Here is a 22,646-nt window from a genome sequence, read left to right as displayed (position 1 = left end):
TAAGAGAAGATTACAATTTGGCATCTTTTCCCCACAAATTTTCTAAGGCTTCAATTCCCCTGGATTTCCTTGTGAAAATATTGTTATTTTCTTACTTGAAAGTTAATTTTATTGAAATAACATCTTTAAAATTCTCTTCCTCAACTAGAAAATTTAATCTGATTCCTTTTGTCCTCAAGCAGAATTGCTGGAATTGCTCAGAGGGTTGTAACAGCTAATGATCCTTCAGTTAGTCTGTATGCCCTTGGCACCTGTAGTCACACAGGTGTTGTGTTACTTTAAAAAACAGGTGATATCACATTTTCAGTGGGCAGTTCTCATAGTTAGAAGGCTTACGAATTCTGAGTGGTCCAAAAATAAACTCAAAATGGCTTAAAGACTTAAACATAAGGCATGACACCATAAAACTCCTAGAAGAGAACATAAGCAAAACATTCTCTGACATAAATTGTACCAATGTTTTCTTAGGTCAGTCTCCCAAGGCAATAGAAATAAAAACAAAAATAAGCAAATGGCACCTAATCAAACCTGCAGGCATGGCAAAGGAAACCATAAAACAAACAAAGAAACCAACCAAACCAAACCAAAAAAAAAACCCTACAGAATGGGAGAAAATATTTGCAAATGATGCAACCGACAAAGGCTTAATCTCCAAAATACACAAACAGCCGATACAACTCAACAACAAAAAACAAACAACCCGTTCAAAAAATGGGCAGAAGACCTTAATAGACATTTTTCCAAAGAAGACATACAGATGGCCAGTAGGCACATGAAAAGATGTTCAACATCACTAATTATTAGAGAAATGCAAGTCAAAACTATAATGAGGTACACCTCACGTTGGTCAGAATGGCCATCATTAAAAAGTCTATAGATAACAAATGCTGGAGAGGGTGTGGAGAAAAGGGCACCCTTCTACACTGTTGGTGGGAATGTAAGTTGGTGTAGACAGTATGTAAAACAGTATGGAGGTTCCTCAGGAAAGTAAAAATAGAATTACCGTATGATCCAACAATCCCGCTCCTGGGCATATACCTGGACAAAACTATAACTCAAAAAGTTACATGCACCCCAATGTTCATAGCAGCACTATTCACAGTGGCCAAAACATGGAAACAACCTAAATGTCTATCAACCAGTGAATGCATAAAAAGATGTGGTACAAATATACAATGGAATACTACTCAGCCATAAAAAAGAACAAAATAATGCCATTTGCAGCAACATGAATGCAACTAGAGATTATCATACTAATTGAAGTAAGTCAGAAAGAGAAAGACAAATACCATATATCACTTATATGTGGAATTTAAAGTATTGCACAAATGAACCTATCTACAAAACAGAAGAGTAGCTCTTGTTCGCCCCAACTAGAGAAAGCCCGCGCACAGCAAGGAAGACCCAACACAGCCAAAGATAAATAAATAAATTTATTTAAAAAAAAGGAGCAAGGCATGGAACATTTGCTATCTGGAGGAAGAGCCAGGGGAGTTGAAAGTTCTCTGTTGTGTACTTTGATTGCCTATCATAATTTAATAGGCCACAAACTTTGGCGTCATCATCGAATCTTTTCCTACCTCGGTCGCATCCAGGCCATCAGCAAATCTTACCAGTTTGATTTTGGAAATATGTCGGGGTTCTGACCAATTGTCAGCACCTCCACCGCCGTCACTCTCCTACAAGCCACCATTTCTATCTTGATGATTGTCACAACCTCCCTTGATCGACTGCAGGCGTATTTTCAGTACGGTTGTCAGAGTGATCCTTCAACAAGAAAGTCAGGTCCTGTCAGTTTATTTCAGATGCTCTGTCATTGTTTCCAGCTCACTGAGAGTAAAGTACTGTGATTCCCAGAGTCCATGCATGATCTGACCCTGGTCTCTCTGTCCTTGTTTCCTTCTGTGCTCTACCTCATTCACTGCATTGCAGCTATAGGGGTCTCTTGTCCCATGAGCATGCCAAATCTGCTGTTGCCTTGGCCTTGGCACTTTCTGCTTTCTGTATCCTGGAAGGCTCTTCCTCCAGTCCTCCTCCTAACTTGCTCCATCACTTCCACTTCCTTTAGGCTTTTGCTTAACCACCACCTTCTTTCTGAGCCCTTTTCTATTACCCTATATAAAATAGCACTTTCTGTGCCCCTCAACCTGTGCTTTATTTTATCCCATTGCACTTGTCTCTGTGTAAAATATGTCTACATTTTATTGCCTTCCTCGTTTCACAAGAGTGTTAGTTTCTGGAGAGTAAGGCCATGATCTGTCTTGCTCACTGCTTCATTCCTGGTATTCAGAATAGGGCTTAGAACATAGTAGGCACTCAGTAGACATTTGTATGAATGAATCATTATCAATTTCAAGAACAACACTGGTGTGTAATAATTCCTTTTCTAATATTGATCATGGGTTACACTGAGGAATCTTTAGTTAGATTACATTATATCAAAAGTTAAGAGTACATCCAGACTTTGTTAGATTCTTTTATTAATGTTTTACATGGCACTTGTGTAGTAACCCCTCATATAATCAATCCTTTTTTACTAATGAATATGCCTAGTGCTAAATCCAGTAGTCCAGAGGATGTTAAATCTCTCCTGTTCATTTTTTTTAAATCTCTTTTTTTTTGATTTGTACACTCTGAGTTGGCATTCCTGAAAACCTCAAGAAATAATTTGAGGTTTGAGGGGATTGCTAACTCCTTTTTTTCTTTTTCCAACCTGGAATGCTCTACTCTGAGCAAAGATATATCAACATCAGAGTATATTCTCAGAGGAAATAGTGCTTAGCGCAGTGCTAAGATCAAAATGGATGCTCAATAAACACTTGTTGTTGGAAAGAATAAAAGTATTTTGGTGTGAAAAGCGGGCAAAAGCCAGCTTAGTATCCAGCTTTGCCTTTGACCAAGGGGAAATCATTATTTGTTCTGGAATATTGTGACTTGTCAGAGCATGTTCCCCATGTTCAAGTATGCACACTTTGCAAAGCCAAATACCAATGACACTTGTAATCTCTTTCATTGTGTTTGAATTGTCTGTATCACTGTTTATCTCCATTGGTATGGGTAATTAAATATAAACTGAATGTTACTATTCAATTCTGTTGTTCTTCATGACTGTATACTTCCTATTAGTAAACGAGGCCCTCAGGAGCTAGAGAATTCTTCTAGGCTATAAGGGCACCATTTGTTGAGATACAGCCATAATATACTAAAGTCCAACAGTTAATGGAGTTGCCAGTTTCAAATTATTTCCTGACAAACTGAGATATATGCTAATGGTAGTCTGGAAACCACAGTCACTTTGGCCCCGTTCATTAAATTATGACCTACATTTCAAAGTCAGTGATTTATATGGATTAACATAAACAAACAGAAAACACTATATACCATTTACTTGGCAGGAATATCTTGTGTGGACTTAATGATCACAAGTAATCACCAAGTAGAGTGGAAGGTCTTTTGCTGTTACTGAAAATGTAATAAATTATTACAGTGCAGTCTGTGTAGATGTAAAATGTAGAGTAGCTACTGTGTATTGACATAGGCTTAGTTACCTGAATATTTTCATGTCTTTTACTTTATAATAATGCTGGGGAAACTTGAGAAATATTTCATCCTGGTATATAGGAACAAACACTGTTATTGAGGATTATGTAATACCTGCAATAAAATATTGTTGAATGAGTTTTTAATAAATACTTTGGCCTTGGTCATTAAAGACACAACTAGCTGGTTTTAGTAGTTTTGAAGGTGAGAAAGAATGAAGATTCTTTAAAAATTAAGACTTGTATTGTAAAATAACTCTGGATCCATGCTGGAATGTAAGCAAGTCTAATATGGAGACTTATTTCAATCCACAATGACATCACCTCTAACCAGACCTGTCTTAGAAGGATCTGAGATACTAGGCAATTTCCCAAGCTTGGGTCCTACTTACTCTTTCCTTCTCAAAAAAGTTTCCTACCTGGAATTTAGCCTGTTTTGTTTTTTTCCTTTTTACCTTAATAATCACTTTTCCATTTGTTTTTTGCTGGCCCATTTTCTAGCCTCCTAGAATCAGTTATACCTCAGGTGTATACCATTTCTTCTCCTTTTACATTAAACATTTATCCACTGTCATGAGTCTTCCCTTGTATAGATTACCTTCATTCACATATTGCTATCAGTCTGCCTGGACGCTCATGCCAGGGAGCTAAAAACCTCAGGTGGTTCTGTTAATACAACCTTTTACCTTCTTTGGTCGATTCATGATACCCAGCTACCTTTTATTCTGAGTAATTAATTCATTTTTTGGTGAACACGTGTCAAACATATTCAAAACCACAGCTATTTTTTACTCTCCTTAATATCTTGACTCTCCATATGTTTCCCTTTTCATTGTATACTTTAAGTCTCTATTGCCTTATTCCTGACCTCCAGGCTTCCAATTTGGTCTGTCATCTTAATCATGTCCCTTTCTTGCCAAGAATTTTGAAATGGTTTTCTTTTGCCTCCATAATAAAGACCAAATTCCTCTCCTAGGCACTGTAGGATCTCCAGCCCTATTTCCCATTATTCCTTTGTGAGTTCAGAATTATAAATATGCTCATTCATAAATTAGTCCCTGAGCAGATGTTTGTTGTTTCTGCCTTTGGTCTTGTGTTTCCTCTGCTTAGAATTCTGTTTTGCTCATCCTCCTCCCAAACTCCAGTTTTGTCTTTTAAATTGCTCCGCATCCTCAAAAGCTCGCACAAATATCCTTTTTTTTTCTCATAGTGCCGAGGACAATTGTCTGAGAATTAAAACGTTTGATTCTCCTAATTTTAATACGTGCTATATGACCTTCAGCAAATCACTTACCTCCCCTGAATTGACTCATACATTATTTGATACCTCTTGCATGACATTTGTAGTATTCTGTGTTCCATTATGTGTTCATATCAAACTTGACTTATAGCTTTGATTGCTCTTTGGGGTCTGGATCGCATTCCTATGCCTGTAACACAATGTGTTGTACATAGTTGAAGGTCACTTTGTGGAAAGAGTGAGAGAACTAAGTTTTAATTCAACAGATGAAGATGCTATTGTTAGTGAATGGAATGGGTGAGTGAATATCAAGGCAAGTACACTCTTGAGTAGATTCCAAGTGCCTGTTAGAAAGTAAGCTTTTCTGGATATTTTAGTAACTGCATTGCTGGGTACAATCTGTTACCTGTTCAGTAGCCATATTACTTTCTTATATTAAAAGAGACAATCCAATCTCATGAATAATCTAACAGAATGCTACTTAGACGTTAACATGGATACACATCATCTGGAGATCTTCTTAAAATGAAGATTCTGATTCATCAAGTCTGGAGGGGGGTCTAGGATCTTGCATTTCTATTTAGCTGCCAGTTGAAGCCAGTGATATTGGTTACAGGACATCTGAGTACAGTCAGCCCTCCATATCCTTGATTTCCACATCTGAGGATATTTTTGATCCCTGGTTGGTGGAACCCTCAGTTGATGAACCTGAGAATGCAGAGGGCTGACTGACTGTGAGGGACTTCAGCGTCTGCAGAGTTTGGTACCTGCTGTGGGTCCTGGGACCAATCTCCTGTGGATACCAAGGAATGACTAATAAGTGTTACTTCTTTTCCCTAACAAAATTGGGCCATTTGCCCTGCTGACAGTAGCATTTAGATTGTGGTTCTGGGAAAGAATCTGTAAATGATCTGTTCCAGAGAAAGTCAATCTCTTTCCACATTTGTATGTGTTTATAACTTACTAAGCATATGTATTTTCTCTTGTCTATTTTCAGAGGAGAGAAATGACTGGATCAGCATCCTGTTAAATGCACTGAAGTTACAGGCCCTTTCCTCGCAGTCTCAAGGAGCTGTTGCACCTGAGAAATGTGGATATCTTGAACTGAGAGGCTATAAAGCTAAAATTTTTACTGTGTTAAGTGGAAACAGTGTGTGGCTTTGCAAAAATGAACAGGTGAGCTATGTTACAGTGATTGCAAATTGTGGTTCCTTACATTACAAACATGACAAAGCTACATTAACAACAGTGCTCTGTTAGACTTATTCATGTTTTACTGATAGAGTTTTGCTTTTGCCTTCTGTACTCCACTAAATATAACAAAGAGTTGCTCTGTTGAATTTTCTCAGTTCCACCAGAATCAGGAAGGTAGTCTACATCAAATTTGAGACTGAACATCACCCTTTGAAGGAACTGAGGAAATAGAATCATGAAAATTAATTTTTGAAAAGTATTCTTAGCTGAAGTAACATTACAAAACTACATGAGAGAATAATTAAGAACCAATTAACCATTACAGCCATTGTTGAATAGACCTCGTTCTGCACCTGTTGTTATTTCTTTTGTTTTGTGACAGAAAATTATAGAGTAGGCACAGGTAACATATTTTCTTCAGTTTACAGGATTTGGGGGTTTTTTTGGAGTAGATACGTTGCTTGCCGAGGAGATAATTGACAAGAGACAAGTGATTGATATACACACATTCACACACATGCATACACACACATATCACATATATAAGTAAGATAGATTGTTGGGATATTAAATCTGTTAACATCAAAAAGACTCAGTAGAGAATTTAAATGTTTTGAGGAGACTGATGTTAGTTTTAACAAATTCTGTTAATTTCATTTGATTCTGTAGACTCTAACATACCTGGTTTTTAATATGCATAAGAAAATTATTTTCTTACCCCTTTTTAGGAATGAATTTTTAATCTTTCAGCCTAGAATGTATTAGTTAGTCATTATTTGTGGAATTAAGCAGTGTGTTTTGGATATCCAATCTAACATGAACTTATTTTGTGATAAATTATCATGGGTTATGATAAAGTGAAATATAAATGCTGACATTTTTCATAACAGAAGATAGAGATAGCAACTCAAAACAAACAGTAGTTTCAAAAACATTAACTATAGATCTTTATCCAAGGCATCCTCTGAACTTCAGTGTGGATTTATTAATTACATTTTTAAGGATAAGATTTCTTAGCCAATTAACTGTGGAAGGCATCATTGAGCACTGTTGGCATATTAATAACGTGGAGAGTTAGCATATTCCTCAAGAAGGGTGGTGATGTACAGCTTAATAATGTGTATGAATTGAACATTTTCAGTCTGTGAAGATGCTTAAAACTTAAAAAAAATTGGAATAAGGTTAAAAATGCAAAATTTGCATGTATCAGAATGGAAGTTACTCTGCCAAATTAATTGAGGTATTTATTTTTTACTTGCACAGACCTGGTGGACTTCCAATTACTAGTTTCATTATTTATATTAGCTAGATTGTCTGGGTTTATGTTATCCTCTAAAAGTATATGTTTTTAAAGTTTTATTAATACTTTCTGGTTAGCAAAAAATTATAAGAAATTCTTGCTTTAATAATAATTGAGCTTGAAGAGCATAATAATGACCACCATATGTTGGGTACCAGGTACTGTGCTAATTAATTTATAAACATTCCCTTTTAATCTCCCCCACAAATGTAGGAGGAAGATATTCTTATCCATGTTTTATAGATGAGGAGAATGACAATTAAGTAACTTGTTTAAGGATAATACAGTTCATCATGCAGAGTTTAATTTAAAACAAGAACTTTATAACTCTAAGCCTAGCTTCTTAGCCACTATATCAAAGTGTCTTTTTAAAGTGTATGTTGAAAAGAAAATTTCTGGCTTGTGACCTTTTAGAAGTAGACTAAGAATTCTTTCCTTGAATAACTTAGTTGCCTAGGAGGTTCAGAGTGCGCATTCAGTAAACATTGTATACCATGTCAGACACTCTAAAAATGATGTGTTTACCGAGGGGAATACAGTCTTACCTTCCAGGAGGAAAAGTCAGACAAATCAGCATTTATGGTGGATGGTGAGCTCAGTACTTTATTAGACTTGTGCAGAAGTTACAGAGAAGGGCAAAAAGGGCATCTAGTGAAGTCTGGGAATTAGAAACCCTTCCCTATACAACTAATCAATATTATCTCCTTAAAAATTAAAGCATTTATGCTGGACCCCTCCACATCTTTTGAGAAGTAAACCTATTTTTGATGAATGTATATTTCAAGTCTGTTTTCAATGCTTTAACATGCCCATATGTGCGCCTTTAAAAAGTGCACACCATTGTTTGTATATGTGGTCTTAAAAAAGAATTGCATCGTATTATATAGAGCCAGGTCTTAAGGCACTTGGTCTTGAGTCAAGTCTTACAGAATTAATTAGTTGGCTCAAGACCAGATGGATAAATTAAGGAAGGCCCTTCATGTTTAGGCCCTGACATACCATTCCAGTTTCATCTATTTTTACATCCTGGTATATGTCTTTCTCTCCAGAGGAAAGTTGCTCGTGGGTTTTCTTACGTGGTTGAGCAGACTGTGGAAAGAACTTGGGTGACAGGCTAAATAAGGAGTCCTTCTGAATGCAGAGGGCTTTAATCTAGTGTTTTAGGAAAAGCACTAAAAGATAGTAAAATAGTTAGATGTCCCTTCTAAAAGCTTTATACACACAACACATGAAGTAATCTTATGCTTTTTTTAAATGATAGAAAAAAAAACTAATCGTAAAAATGTAAGAGATGTTAGATTTGAATCTCTGTATCTTAATTTGTATTACATCTAATTTAAGTCCAAGAATCAAAGTTTAGTTAAAAAAAATTAAAATAGTGATTTTTATCACCCACATAACTTACAGTATAAATAAAATAAAAAATAAAACTGACCTACATCCCCCTCACATATGAACTATTTTCATTTTTCTTGCCTCTATTTATACATAGTTTTACTAGTTTCCTTTGGAACTTTCTCCAGAGGAAGTAAACAAACAGTGGATAGAGGTGGAAGGGTAGCTGCTACAGAATGTGTTGAAGAGTTATTAAAATGGAAGATTGGAAGCTTATTTAGAGCAAAGAAGATTGGACTGGGCTGTAGCCGTTCTGGGTTTTCATTCTTGCTCTGCTACTGATTGGCTCAGATAATTAAGCTAATCTCTTCCAGTTTGAATGGCATCATGTGAAGAAGAGAGTTGGATTACTATCTCTAAGGCCATTATTTAAGTTGCATGTTAAAATTCCAGATATCTGGGCTCATTCCAGACCCATTGACTTATTTCTGGGGACAGGGGTTTGAATCTGTATTCCTATAAAGCATCCCAGTTGACTCAGTGACTGCTGATGCAAAAACCACACACAGTAAATCACTGCTTTACGGGTTTTTCTTCTTGAAAAATGATAAGCATCCAGCTAAAGAAACGAGATATTTCTGGAGATGGAAAATGTGTAAAGATCTCCTGTGACAGCACTGAGTGCTGCTTTTAGTTCATCATCCCTAATCTTGGGGTTGCTATACCTCTTTTGGAGGTTAACTTTCACTTGGAAGTGTGTCTTTTTCCTGATCAAACACTTTGAAATGTGCAAATGTTTAAGTGGAATTTTAAGAAAATCATTTTTTAGTGGTAATAAGTTTTTAAATAGTTTTGAAGAACTACTACTAATAACTTGTGTATGGTTCTAAACTATAGCTACTGTTTTGGGGTTTTTTCCTACAATCTCAATTTTTATATAAAATTAAAATTTTTCAGCTTATAAATTATATGATAACTGCTTAATTCCTTTTTCTGCATACAAACTTTCGTTACCAGAGTGTGATCTATTGGAAAAATTAAAACTCCATTTGCAAAATCAGCATACAGGAAAGTATTTGAAAAACAATTTGAAAATGTTATTTCCCATAAGTTCCTTTAACTCTGTGTGTATGTCTGGAAATTTACTCTAACTTTGTGGATTATCGTTTATCTTTTCTAGTGCTTTTCCTTTACTTCCAATAGGTGTCCTTAATATTCCATGTCAAGCATCCGTACAGATATATTTGCAGTAATTCTTCCATTTTTTTCTGGATCTATCCCTTCTACTGAATGAAGAACTTATATTTTCTAAGTTAAAATAGCTATTAGAATAGACTATCATAATTATGGTCTTATTTTTGAAATTCTTTATTTTTTAAGAAAAGCGGCATGATAACAGAAAGGAAGATGCCAATCTGCACGTTCTCAACAGTACACTGCCAGGTCTAAACTCTATGCAATTAACATGGACTTTTCACTTTCTCAGTTGCTCAGTTCAAAGATTTACTTTTTTAAAATCTCTTTGTTTCCCTTTCATTTATTAGCAGATTGTTGAAACTAACTTGAAGTAGCTTCTGAGTAGGAGAAATGCCTTAGGTAATGTTAGGGTTTTTTGTTTTTTGTTTTTTTGTTTTTCCAGATGGGCTATAAGAGGCAGAAAAGAACTATGAAGAGATATGTAGAAACATTTGTTAGAGGGGAAGATGGCAAAGTAAAAATAGATACGAAAATTCTTTACCTAATTACTCAGTTGAAAAACACTGTGGTGCTATTATATAAATTAAATGTTATCCCTTTAAATGCTTACACCGTCTCTCAGCCCACCCCCCCATGTGTTTAATTTTTGCATCGTTTCTTCTATTCCTTGTTTCTGCTTATGTTTATATGCCTGCAATATATTATAATTATGATAATTTTTCCACATTGTTACTTCAACTTTGTATAAAATGAGTTGTGTAATAGAGTTTGATTACAGTTCACTGTGTTTATTTATTCATCTGTTTTACAAAAGTTTATTGGGTACCTCTTCATTCCTAGGTGCTGCTCCAGGCACTAGGGGCTCACTGGTAACCCACAAGGTCCCTGCTCTTTAGGATCTTACCTTCTGATGGGGGTAACACATCGTGATAAATAAATGAGATTTCTGAGAGCCTTCTGTTGGTAGCCTTTTCTTTCTTTTAGATTTGCTTTTTGGACAAGAATTCCTATGACCCTTTTCTAAAGAATTGTTTATATTTAAAATGCTGTTAGGTACCTGAATAGGTACCTAACAGAGAATAGGTACCAGTTTCATTTTAACTTTAAAAGTGTTATTATTTTTATATTCCCAAATTAAGGCTGTGACAGTTTACTTTATTCACTGTTGTGCCCTTAGGAGTTCCAGGCAAGTAGCTGACACTCAGTAAACATTTGTAGAATGAAATGGTTGAATTAATAGTCATTTACAGCTGTCTTCATGACTAGAGAGTTTATATTTGAAAAAAAATTTTCTTTTAATATTATTTTCTTCTTTATGAATTCTCTTTTCATTTTTTCCTATTTATTTACTGGAATTATATTGTCACTCCTGACAATTTCTTTAAGCTCTTCATATAATATAGATATTTATCTTCGTGTCATGTTTTCTGCAACTGTTTTTCTAAGCTGTTGCTTATTTTTCACTTTTCAGTTAATTTTTATTTATTTATTTTTGGCTGTGTTGGATCTTCGTTCCTGTGTGTGGGCTTCTCATTGCGGTGGCTTCTCTTGTTGCAGAGCACGGGTTCTAGGTGCGCAGGCTTCAGTAGTTGTGGCGTGTGGGCTCAGTAGCTGTGGCTTGCTGGCTCTAGAGCTCAGGCTCAGTAGTTGTGGCGCACGGGCTTGCTCCGCGGCATGTGGGATCTTCCCAGGCCAGGGCTTGAACCCGTGTCCCTTACATTGGCAGGCAGATTCTTAACCACTGCACCACCAGGGAAGCCTTTTCAGTTAAGTTTTGTTACATAGAAATTTTGTTTATAGAGATAAATTGTGTGTTTTTTTCCAGTTCAAAGCTAATAGACTTTCTGTATTCTGAAAAATAATTATTTTATACATTTATTTATCTTGAAATGATGTGGGTGTAGTATATAAGCCAGTATTTTTAAAATTTTAGATAGGTAATGAAATATGAACATACACTCAGGTATATATATGTAGTGTTATATATATGGTACTGCTACTTGAACGGAATTTCTGCTGATAGATATGACGTGAATTTAAGATAACTGACTTTGGTTTCCATTTGTTATGTTGTCCTGAAAGCCAGTCTCCCATCTTTTCCTGATGAGTTTTTGAATATCATGTTAATATTAGGGAATTTATTACAACCAGATGTCTTGCTTGGTGGGTTTGTGTATCCATTTAATGATAATTGTGGCATTGAGGTTTTAACTACATTCACTTGATTAAACATTCTCAAGTCGGGGTATAGCAAGAGACTCATTCCCCCAACATAACGTTCCCTCGTGTCTGGCATGGGAATGAAACTCTAACAGAATTTAAATAGACCTCATAGGGCTCTGGCTTGTGTGGTGCAGAAAGAAGCAGCAGGATGGAGGTGGTGGCCTGCTGTTTCTCTGGTTCTATATCTGGCCAAACTCTGCATCTGGTGTTTCCCTGGAAATCTTGTGCCAATGTCATACAATGCCACATCTGTTTTCCACAAATGTCTAAGCACTGAGTTCTTAAATTCCTGGCATGGAAACCTGGCATCTGGTGTTTCCAAAAATAGGTTTGAGATTTCAGCGAATTTGGGGTTAACAAACCCTTCTTTAATTTTGCTGTTTAGGAATCAAACTGTTGTTTTGCTCTTTCACTTTGTAGTTTTAAAAGGTAGTTTGAGCCAGGTTCTGTTGCTACGCATTTGTACAAATAACCCATTTCAGTGTCGTGGTAAATATTTGCCATTAATTCCAATCTGAAAGTTGAATATGGAATCATTGGTGTGAATACTTTCAGTCACTGTAAATAAAATGGATATATTCTCATTGAAGACAAATTCTGTATTTAGAACCCTCAAATCAGGGAACTGTCTGGATGTATCAGACCCCCAACATGTATTTCTTTATTCACTTTTTATAGCAATGCTATATAAGGTAGATAGTACTGTCTTTTCATAAATGAGGAAATGGAGGTCTAGATGAATTAAGGACCTTGCCAGTAGTCATACAGCCAGTAAATGGATCAGCAAAGATTCTCCCCCAGTTCCGACTCTTGGTGCCCACACCATCATCATCACCTTTGCAACATCAGACCTGCTCTGCCAAGTGTGGCCATTCACGCTCTTTGAGATCCTACATTGTATGACAGCAAATTAACTGTAAAATATAGTTTACTCCAGAATCTGTTTTTAGCTTTACGCTTTCTGTAACAATATATTTCTACCTATTGAATTTCTATGCTATTGTTTTTTTTCAATGCAGTTTATAGGGTTTTAAAGGTTGAAGTTTGGCATGTTCCCGACTCGTGCTCATTTTTCAAAATGAGAATAGTACTCACAGTCAGATTGTAGTTAATGGGTAATTTAATTTTCTTGAAAGTTTAACACTCACATTCCATCCCATTTTACAAAATTTATATATGCCTGCTAGTTATTTTTAAGCATGCATTTTCTTGTAATTAACTTTTTAATAGGTAATATGTTCGGTTGCCTTCAAATTCAAGAGGTATAAAATAACAATAGTAATAACAATTAGTTAACTGGGAGTATGTATCTGCTCTGCCTTCTTCGCAGAATTGTTAAGAAAATCAAATAAGAGTTCATAGCTGTTTGTAAGCTTCAGAGCACTACACTAACAGATATTAAATCAGTTATGGAGTGTATATGCTTAATGAAGACCAATGCTTTTAAAGCCTTTGGACATTAGCAGAAGGGTTGGAATAGAGGACAAATAGGTTCTTGACAATCCAATGTGTCACTGTGTTCTGACCAGCCTATTTTTAACCACTAGTCTTAATAATTTCAAATGGTTTTTGTATAATCTGACTGCATGCTTGTTTTCTGCTCTGCAGAAGGCAGAGAGAAATGTTTGTATCCTGATATTTAAGTGCTGTAGACTCATACTGTCTAGATTCTACAACTGGTTCTGCTGTCTAATTCAGTGTTTCTCAGTATTGCTATGTATGAGAATCATATGGTGGTAGTCTTGTTTTGCTTTTTTTTTTAACTGAAAATCCTTAGGCAAGCCCTCTGATTCATGGGATCAGAATCTCAGGGTGGGAGGAAGAGATCAACACAGGTAATTTTGATGAGCATCAGGAATGAGATATGTTCTAAACATGTTCTAAAGACTGTGTGAAAAGATGGCTTAATGTCACCACAAATATTTTTAGTAAGAAATGCAGTTGTTTCATATTTAATAGCTTTCAAGAGCACTGACATTTATTTTCTTACTCTGCTGTACATTTTACAGTCCATTTGTGCCGGTGAGTTCAGGGGATACTCTAATTACTCAAAACCATATGGCCATGGCAAACAGCTGATAAATGGGTTACAGTTTCTTTCCAGGCTAAAAAATCATCTTTGCCTTGCTTGGGAGAAATCTGGGGCCTTGAGCCAACCCTCACTTGTTTTATTTTTAACAGAAGTTGCAGCTTTATATGTAGATACTTCACGACTTGCTTGTCGAAATGAGGTACCACCTCTTCAGGCTGGAGCCTTGATAAGGCTCATCAGTTTCCATCCAAGGTTGTCAGTCTTACCATCTGCTAGTCTGATGGTCTGAGTCTGTATCTCCGCCCTTAGTAACGCGCAGTACCTGTAGGCCAGGCCCCCATCAGAGAATAATAAGCGGGAGTAGTCTGATAGCCAGGTCTTGTCAAAAGCTGCATCACAGAGAATTGTTTGAAGAAGATGCAGCCTGACTGTTTTATTCTAGAGGTACCCCCATATCAAGCTGAGCCATCAGAAAGCTGTTTCTAAAATATCTTACCTGGTTACCCCTACTTTATTTTCTGATTTATAAAAGAGAGTTTGAATTTCTAATCACATGCCCTGGGAGTTTCTCCAATAGTTACATTATCCAGCAGGAGCATTGATATAGATAACTGAGAATCTGTTTGCTTTAATTTGATAATTATAAGTTTAACTCTATACCAGTATGCTAAAACTTATTAAAATGGGGCAGATTGGAAAAGTTTGATTCTCCTCCTCCATATAGTACTGTTTTTTGTTAGGTGGGCTTATGATACAAAGTGGAAGTATATCACCTTCTAAGTATTTCACACCTAGCATGTCTCTGCATCTTTTATATTCCTGACTCAATTTCTGGCTTGTTTCTCCCAACAAAATTAACCATTGTTCTTTCATCAGAAAAAATCATACTCAGTTTACAAATGGGTCATTTCTTCATTCTAACTAAAAACTTGTACATTTTTAAAAATATGAAGTGAAACTTTTCTGCAGTTTGTGAATGGAAACCCTCTACGAATGGGGGAAATTTGTTATAATGTTCTTTTATTACACTTATTTTATCAACCAGGAATGTATTAGATGACAAAAACCTGAAGGATAGTTTAAATAGACAGGGATTTGTTTTAACAAATCTCTTGCTAATGCCATCAGATAACAAGATTCTTCCTATTTTTTTTTTCCTCACTCTGGCATCCTTACAGTACAAGAATTTGTCCTCAGGCTTTTCATCTCAAGGATGCTTATTACATTTTAAAATGGCTTTGTGCTTCAGATTTTGTTTCCCGAGAAGATGGAAAGGCAAGGAATGAAAGTCTTTTCTTTGAAGATGTGTCTCTCCACCCCCCGTCTCTTGCCCCCCAGGCCAGGAATTATTTATATTTTATTGACCATAAGTATGACATATGTTCACTCCTAGCTGCAAGGGAGATAGGAAAATAGTACTTTTGCTTTTAGCTTGTACAACAGGAGAGACAAAGAGAAGACCTGTGAATTGTTTCTTTCACGGTCTCTGCTAGAAGTGTCCTTCCTGAAAGTGGACCAATATTTTTTGCAGTCGTCTTTAGTATGGCTACTTTTTCCTAGTCACAATTTAATTTAGGAATTCAGAGCACATTTAACCTGAACCTGTTCACATAGATAATTCATTTTTCGAGGTACAGATTAATTATATTTTTAAGGTGTGAGATGGTTTGATAAATCAAATTCCAGAACCCTTATGGCTAGATAATATATTGCAAACTTTAATGCTTTTAGAAGGCAGACTTTGTAGCCTTTTGAACAGTTTCTAATTTTGGTAGATCAAGCTGAACATAGAGGCTGTAGGTGCTGAACCAATGGCAGTTTTCATACGAAAATAGCATTAGAGGAGCTTTTAAAGAATCTAATTGAAGGAAGAAGAAAGTAATGAAATATTGGAAATGAGATAAAATTGTAATATAAGTAATGCTGTTGGTTGAGAGCAAATGAGGAAAGTAATGTGACAGAGCAGAGGTAACGACATACAGCAGAACAAAGAGTGAGCAGTCAGACAGCTTGGGTTTCAGTCCCTTTCTACCATGTACAGCCAGCCGCACTTTCCGCCTCACTTATTTACCTTTTTGAGCCTCGGTTTTCCCTTCTTTTCATCTAAATAGTAATTATACCAACCTCACAGTGTCATCTGGCTCCCCCAACTGGAAAACGGCTGGGCATATGGTAAGGGTTAGTTCACTGTTAGTTCCCTTTACTAAATGGCTAAAGGTGAAAAAGTGCCTAACTGTTAACAGGAAGGCATATGTAGTTCAAGAGATATGTCCTAGTCAACTTGTGTTTCATGTGAAAAGACCCTTGCTTTATTAATAGACTGTCAAGCTTCAAATGCTATCGTGTTACCATGTATTGAAAGTGACTACCTAAAATAAAACCACTCTCGATCCATTTTTAATGAAATAATTCCATCTTTATATGTTGTAGTAAAATTTGATGAGATTTATTAAATTTTAGAGAATATAAATGTACTTTCAAAATCCATATTTTTGTTTCTTTATAATGTTTTGTTTTTCTCCAAACTAGGATTTTAAGAGTGGACTTGGTATTACCATAATTCCTATGAATGTAGCAAATGTAAAGCAAGTGGACCGAACTGTGAAACAGTCTTTTGAAATAATCACTCCCTATAGGAGTTTTAGGTAAGTTATATTTAAACATTTTTTGTTTGTACTACTACAGGAAAGCTTGAGTGATCCCCTTTTACGTTGCCAGTGGTGATTTTGCTTCTTATAGGACACTTAATAAAATTATGTTCTTTTTCATATTGTACAATTTATTAGCCAGTATATAAAAATGTGCCAATAGGCACATGAAAAGATGCTCAATATCACTGATTATTAGAGGTACACAAATCAAAACTACAGTGAGGTATCACCTCACACCAGTCAGAATGGTCATCATTAAAAAGTCTACAAATAATAAATGCTGGAGAGGGTGTGGAGAAAAGGGAACCCTCCTGCAGTGTTGTGGGAATGTAAATTGGCGCAGCCACTATGGAAAAGAGCATGGAGGTTCCTTAAAAAACTAAAAATAGAGTTACCACATGATCCTACAATCTTACCCCTGGGCATATATCTGGAGGAAGCTCTAATTTGAAAAGATACATGCACCCCAGTGTTCATTGCAGCACTGTTTACAATAGCCAAGACATGGAAGCAACCTAAATGTCCATGGACAGATGAATGGGTAAAGAAGATGTGGTGTATATATACAATGGAATATTACTCAGCCATAGAAATAATGAAATCTTGCCATTTACAGCAACACAGATGGACCTAGAGATTATCATACTAAGTGAAGACAGACAAAGACAAATATCATATGATATTGCTTATATGTGGAATCTTAAAAAAATGAAACAAATTAACTTATTTACAAAACAGAAACAGACTCACAGACATAGAAAACAGACTTATGGTTACCAAAGGGGATGGTGGGGAGGTAAATTAGGAATTTGGGATTAACATATACACACTACTATGTATAGAATGGATAAACAACAAGTACCTACTGTATAGCACAGGAAACTATATTCAATATTTTGTAATAACTTATAATGGAAAAGAATATGAAAAAATATATGTATATATATAAAACTGAATCACTCTGCTGTACACCTGAAACAAAGAAAAAGTTTATGTTTTTACTTTTTCATATCGTGTACTTTATTATCCAGTGTATAATAACACCTTGAAAAAGTGATCTGAATAATCATACAACCTGAAAGATACTAATTTCATGAGATTTGTGTAGTTTCTTTTCATAATACCTCTTTTTCTTAGAAGGCTTGGTGATTTTTGATCCAGAAATATGTGAAAAATTACTTTATTTTGAAGGTATATAAAATAAAAAGAGATATTACATTGTCTTTAAGCTGTATTGTTATTTTGCCCTCTTTTAGCCTAACCAAATACAGTCTGTCCTTTAAGAGCAATCCGTAATTACAACTGCTCCGTGATTTCCTAAAAGTAACCTCAGCTCAAAATGTTGCTGAATTGAATGGATCTCATAGCACGTATGATCAAATACCTTAGCATTTTGATACATGTCTTGTATTATGGCACTCTGGTAATTGCTTTATTATGACAATGAAACAGAAAACTTAATGTGTGTTCTTAATATGTGTTAATAATCTGTAATGACTCTCTGGGTGCACCACTCTCCCAGCACCTCAATGTGTTCATCACCCTGAAAGCTCTTCGAACCCTGCTGTTTGGGGGATTTTATGGCGGTTTCACTTCATAGGCAAGATTGATGAAATCCTGGGCCATTGGTGATTAACTCCACCAGCCTCTCTCTCCTTCCCAGAGGTCACGGGGTAGGGCTGGTTGAAAGTTCCAAGTCTCTAGTCACATCTTGGTCTTCTGCTGACCAGCTCCCATCCTAAAGCTGTCTAGCCTTCAGCCACAAGCTATCTCATTAGCGTATAAAGGACTTTTATCATTCAGGGTATTCCAAGGGTTTGGGGAACTATATACCAGGAACCAGGGACTAAGACCAAGTATCTATTTTCCATTGTACCATATGGGCTCTGACCAATCTCTATAGAGAAGCAGAAACCACTAAGGAATTTATCAATATTATAGTGATGATGGAACCATGAAGTGATTCAAAAAATATAATCCGTGTAGGCCACTCAATTTCTTTATAGATTACGTAGAAAATGTTAATCCTCTCTTGTTTTCATTGTCTCTCAAAGCATTTTCATCTTCAGAACAGAAAATTTCAGTATTAAGCATCATTTTGTGGGTCATTGACTGAGTTTGGAGCACTGTATGTAGCACATTTTCTGGCACATTATAAGTACTCAGTAAATATTTCTTGAAAGAGTGAACTGATGTTTTAATGTTTTATTCCTTCACTCAGGCACGCAATAAACACTAAGAATTACATGGCTAAAAATGAGTTAGAATTCTGTTAGAATAGTAATCATTTAAAACTTTTTTGATTTCTCAGTTTCTTAAAGCCATCTGGACATTCTTCTATTTTAAAAACAAGAATCTATTTTTAAGACAAAAAATCAAAATTTCTCGTGGGTGTTTTTGATAACTTAGTTTCAGACTATGGCATATTTTCTTGGCAAAATAAGCCAATAGTCCTGAAACTCTGCCAGTCTCTTATTGATTATTATGTAACCACTGCTTAGGAAGCATGACTTCTCTTTTAAGCTTTTGACCTAACAAGGTGATTTTTATATCCTGGTCAGAAAAATGTGTATGTTAATTTTGGTTCAAGATAGGTAAACAAAGTCATAAGCAATTTGGAAAGTTAAAGGAGAAAAATAGATTTCTCAATGAGATGATTTTTAACAGAAAAGACTCCAACCGCCTGGAAGGCATATTTTTCAGCAGCTGTTTAATTTATGAGTGAAATGAATATGCAAACTGAACATACTGCTTAATTGGCTTTTACAAGGGAGATCGATAATGCAGAAATGTTCATTGTTTCAGCTTTACGGCCGAGTCTGAAAAAGAGAAACAAGAGTGGATTGAAGCTGTGCAGCAATCGATAGCAGAAACTCTCTCTGATTATGAAGTAGCTGAGAAGATTTGGTTCAATGAGTCCAACAGGAGCTGTGCAGATTGTAAAGCCCCAAATCCTGACTGGGCATCCATCAATCTCTGTGTTGTCATCTGTAAGAAGTGTGCAGGTAATTAGTGATAAGTTATGCTCATCACTGTTTGGTGGCAGATTGGCACTGAATGCTCTTTAGTGTCGTATATACTGTGTCCCAGCTAATGGCTATGAAAAATAAAAACAGAGAAAATTTATTACATTTAAATCAAATTTAGAAATATCATTCTAAACTTCTCTTATGCATGACTTAAATATAAAAATTGATTTTTAAGCATGTAATCATTTTTTTGTGCCTGCTGGCCCATGTATGGATTTTAAAAAGACGATGCTGAAATTTTTAGGTTTTGGATGAATGTGTTTCAGAATGCACCCTGAACACGCTTGCACTTCGTATGATTTGTCCCTTTTTCCTCAGTCATATTTTGTAAGATCTGTTTTTCACATCAATCTGCTCTGCGCTCTAATCTTGGTTCACCAGATCTGGTATCTCTTATAACGAGAATTTTTATATAGAAGCATTTTCCAGGTGTATTGAAGTTTATGAAAGTAACCAGTACTGTGACTAATTTTCTTCTTGTGATCTTATACCTTACAAACTATTTGACAGCTCCTTGTATTTGGGAGGTAAGACAGCTGTCCAAGTGAGTAGAGGGAATGGACCCTAGCTTAGGTATGCGACCGTGGAGGTCTTGGAAAAAGTTAGCTACAACCTAAACTTTCCTTCAGCTTTTCAGCTCTACCAGGTACTGTGCTGTTCCTGGGAATTAAAATGCTCTGTAAGACAAGACATGACATTTCCTGCACAAATACATAAATAGTAATTGCAATAGAGTGTGATAAGGGCAGGAATAGAGTTGAGCACAGGTTTCACTGAGAGAATGCAGAGGAAGAGCACCTCAGAGCAAAGACAGGACAGCTGCTTCAAGCCCTTCAGACTTTTCTAGAGCTCTGTGCTACCACATTTCTCATCACACTGAGGTAGATGTCCTCATGAGCTGATCACCTACATCAGTAAAAAGCATCAGTTAATCCTCCTTGACTTCATATTTTTTCCTAACCTCTTCTCCTCTCCAGTCTCACTGGAAGAGATAGCGTTTGTGTTGTTTAAGGCTGCTCTGTCTACATATGTTCCCTTCCTTTCCTCTCTTCTCAGGATCCTCACCCTGTCACTTATTCACTGTCTGTGTAAGTACAATTGGTCCTCCATATTCACGGTTCTACATCGAACAACTCTGGATCAAAAATATTTGAAAAACAAAAATTTACAGGAAGTTCAAAAAAGCAAAATTTGAATTTGCATGTACCAGCAACTATTACATAACATTTTATTATATTAGGTATTAAAAGTAATCTAGGGGATTCCCTGGCGGTGCAGTGGTTGAGAGTCCTCCTGCCAATGCAGGGGACACGGGTTCGTGCCCCGGGCCGGGAATATCCCACTTGCGGCGGAGCGGCTAGGCCCGTGAGCCACGGCCGCTGAGCGTGCGCGTCCGGAGCCTGTGCTCCGCAACGGGAGAGGCCACAACAGTGAGAGGCCTGTGTACTGCAAAAAAAAAAAAAAAAAGTAAACTAGACATGAATTAAAGTATACAAGGATGTGTGTGGGTTATATGCAGATACTATGGCCATTTTATACAAGGGATTTGAGCATCCTCGGATTTTGGTATCTGTGGGTGGTCCTGGTACCAATCCGAGATACCGAGGGACAACTGTATTCAACTATGGTTTATTTGGTTCAGCATATAAACTTGCATAATTCTGTTAACACCAGCTTTCTGAAAACTTACTATTCTCTTACGTATCATTCTCTGTTCTTTTTTCCTTTCATAGACAAGATACTTTCAAGTGTAGTGGTCTGCACAGGTTTTCTTCATTTCTTTAACTTCCTAGTGTATCATCAGCATCCTGTAATTAGTCTTCATTTCTCTCGCCTCCAGTAAAAATATTTTCACCACATTTACCAGTGTATTTTACCTCTCAGTTTCTGTGTGGTCAGTCCTATCTTCACTGCCTTCTCTGCAGTATTTGACAGTCTTGACCAATCTGTCGCTCAGTGACTTTCCATCCTCCCACAACTTCTGACACACCATTTTCTCTTAGTGTGCTCTTACTACTCTGGTCATCCTTTTCCAGGTTACTTTTCCTTTTCCTGCTCCTAAAATATGTGTGTTCCCTTGGATTATATCCTAAGCTCTCTTTCACTCTGATGTTCCTGAGTGAGGTTGTCATTTGAATTCAATTCTCATTTTTAAGCAGGGGATTCTTACTCTGTTGGAAACTCTACTCTTATAGCTCCTGCTAGATTCTCAACTTGGATTTGCCCAAGATACCTCAAAATTAACATGATAAAATGGAGCTCTCATTGCTGCCCAGCTCATTACATTAAACTGTATATTCTCCTATATTCCAAATCTTGGTCAGAAGCAATACTATCTACCCTACACTGAAGCCTAAACCTTGAGAGACCCTCTTGACCCTTCCTCTTTCCTTAAAGCCCACCAGGTCCCATCAGTTTTATCTTCTGAATATCTCTAAATCTGTTCTCCACATTATTGCTTTTCCTGCTGCCTCAAGTCAGATTCTTTCCTAGGCTACTCCAGCATCCCTTCTTCCTGCATGCTTTTGAGCTTGACTCCTTTTGGTATTGCCTTTCTGTAGTCTTCATAAGTGCAAACCTATGCAGATTCTTGCCATGGTAATTCTAGGGCTTTGTGCTCTGAGTAGTTTCCTTCTCAAAGAATGGAGGAAAGGAACCTATGTAATGTAGAGAGAGGAATGAGAGGAATGAGCTTTCTCATGCACATTAGGCAAAAGGTCCTTAAGATCAAGAATGATGTCTTATATACCTTTTTTCTGTCTCAGCTTAGAAAGAGCCTGACATATGCCTGAATGCCCAGTAATGGCTGAATGATGATTTATACAGCAGAATTAAATTGATTATGATAGAATGCTGGGCATTCTCTTCCAGGCATAATAGTAGAATAAAGAATCGACTTTAGATTT

The 22,646-nt window shown here is 36.4% G+C and overlaps 1 protein-coding gene across 16 annotated transcripts in view; it reads left to right on the top strand.

Annotated features, from left to right (window-relative positions):
* The window catches only part of ARAP2 (ArfGAP with RhoGAP domain, ankyrin repeat and PH domain 2), a 196,600-nt gene that overhangs the window by 65,633 nt on the left and 108,321 nt on the right, over positions 1-22,646 (top strand). For all 16 annotated transcript variants that reach the window (XM_089911758.1, XM_089911751.1, XM_089911748.1 and 13 more), the window contains 3 exons: positions 5,777-5,955; positions 16,590-16,705; positions 19,517-19,716. In XM_089911758.1, the coding sequence (XP_089767884.1) occupies positions 5,777-5,955; positions 16,590-16,705; positions 19,517-19,716 (495 nt within the window). The remainder of the gene's footprint in view (positions 1-5,776; positions 5,956-16,589; positions 16,706-19,516; positions 19,717-22,646) is intronic.

Source organism: Delphinapterus leucas, chromosome 5 (genome assembly GCF_059928025.1).
Source record: "Delphinapterus leucas isolate spDelLeu-1000000601 "Yukka" chromosome 5, BTC_Dleu_Yukka2, whole genome shotgun sequence".
NCBI classification, from domain to species: domain Eukaryota; kingdom Metazoa; phylum Chordata; class Mammalia; order Artiodactyla; family Monodontidae; genus Delphinapterus; species Delphinapterus leucas.
The sequence above is the reverse complement of the archived record's forward strand: the minus strand, read 5'-3'. Positions and strand labels throughout refer to the sequence as shown.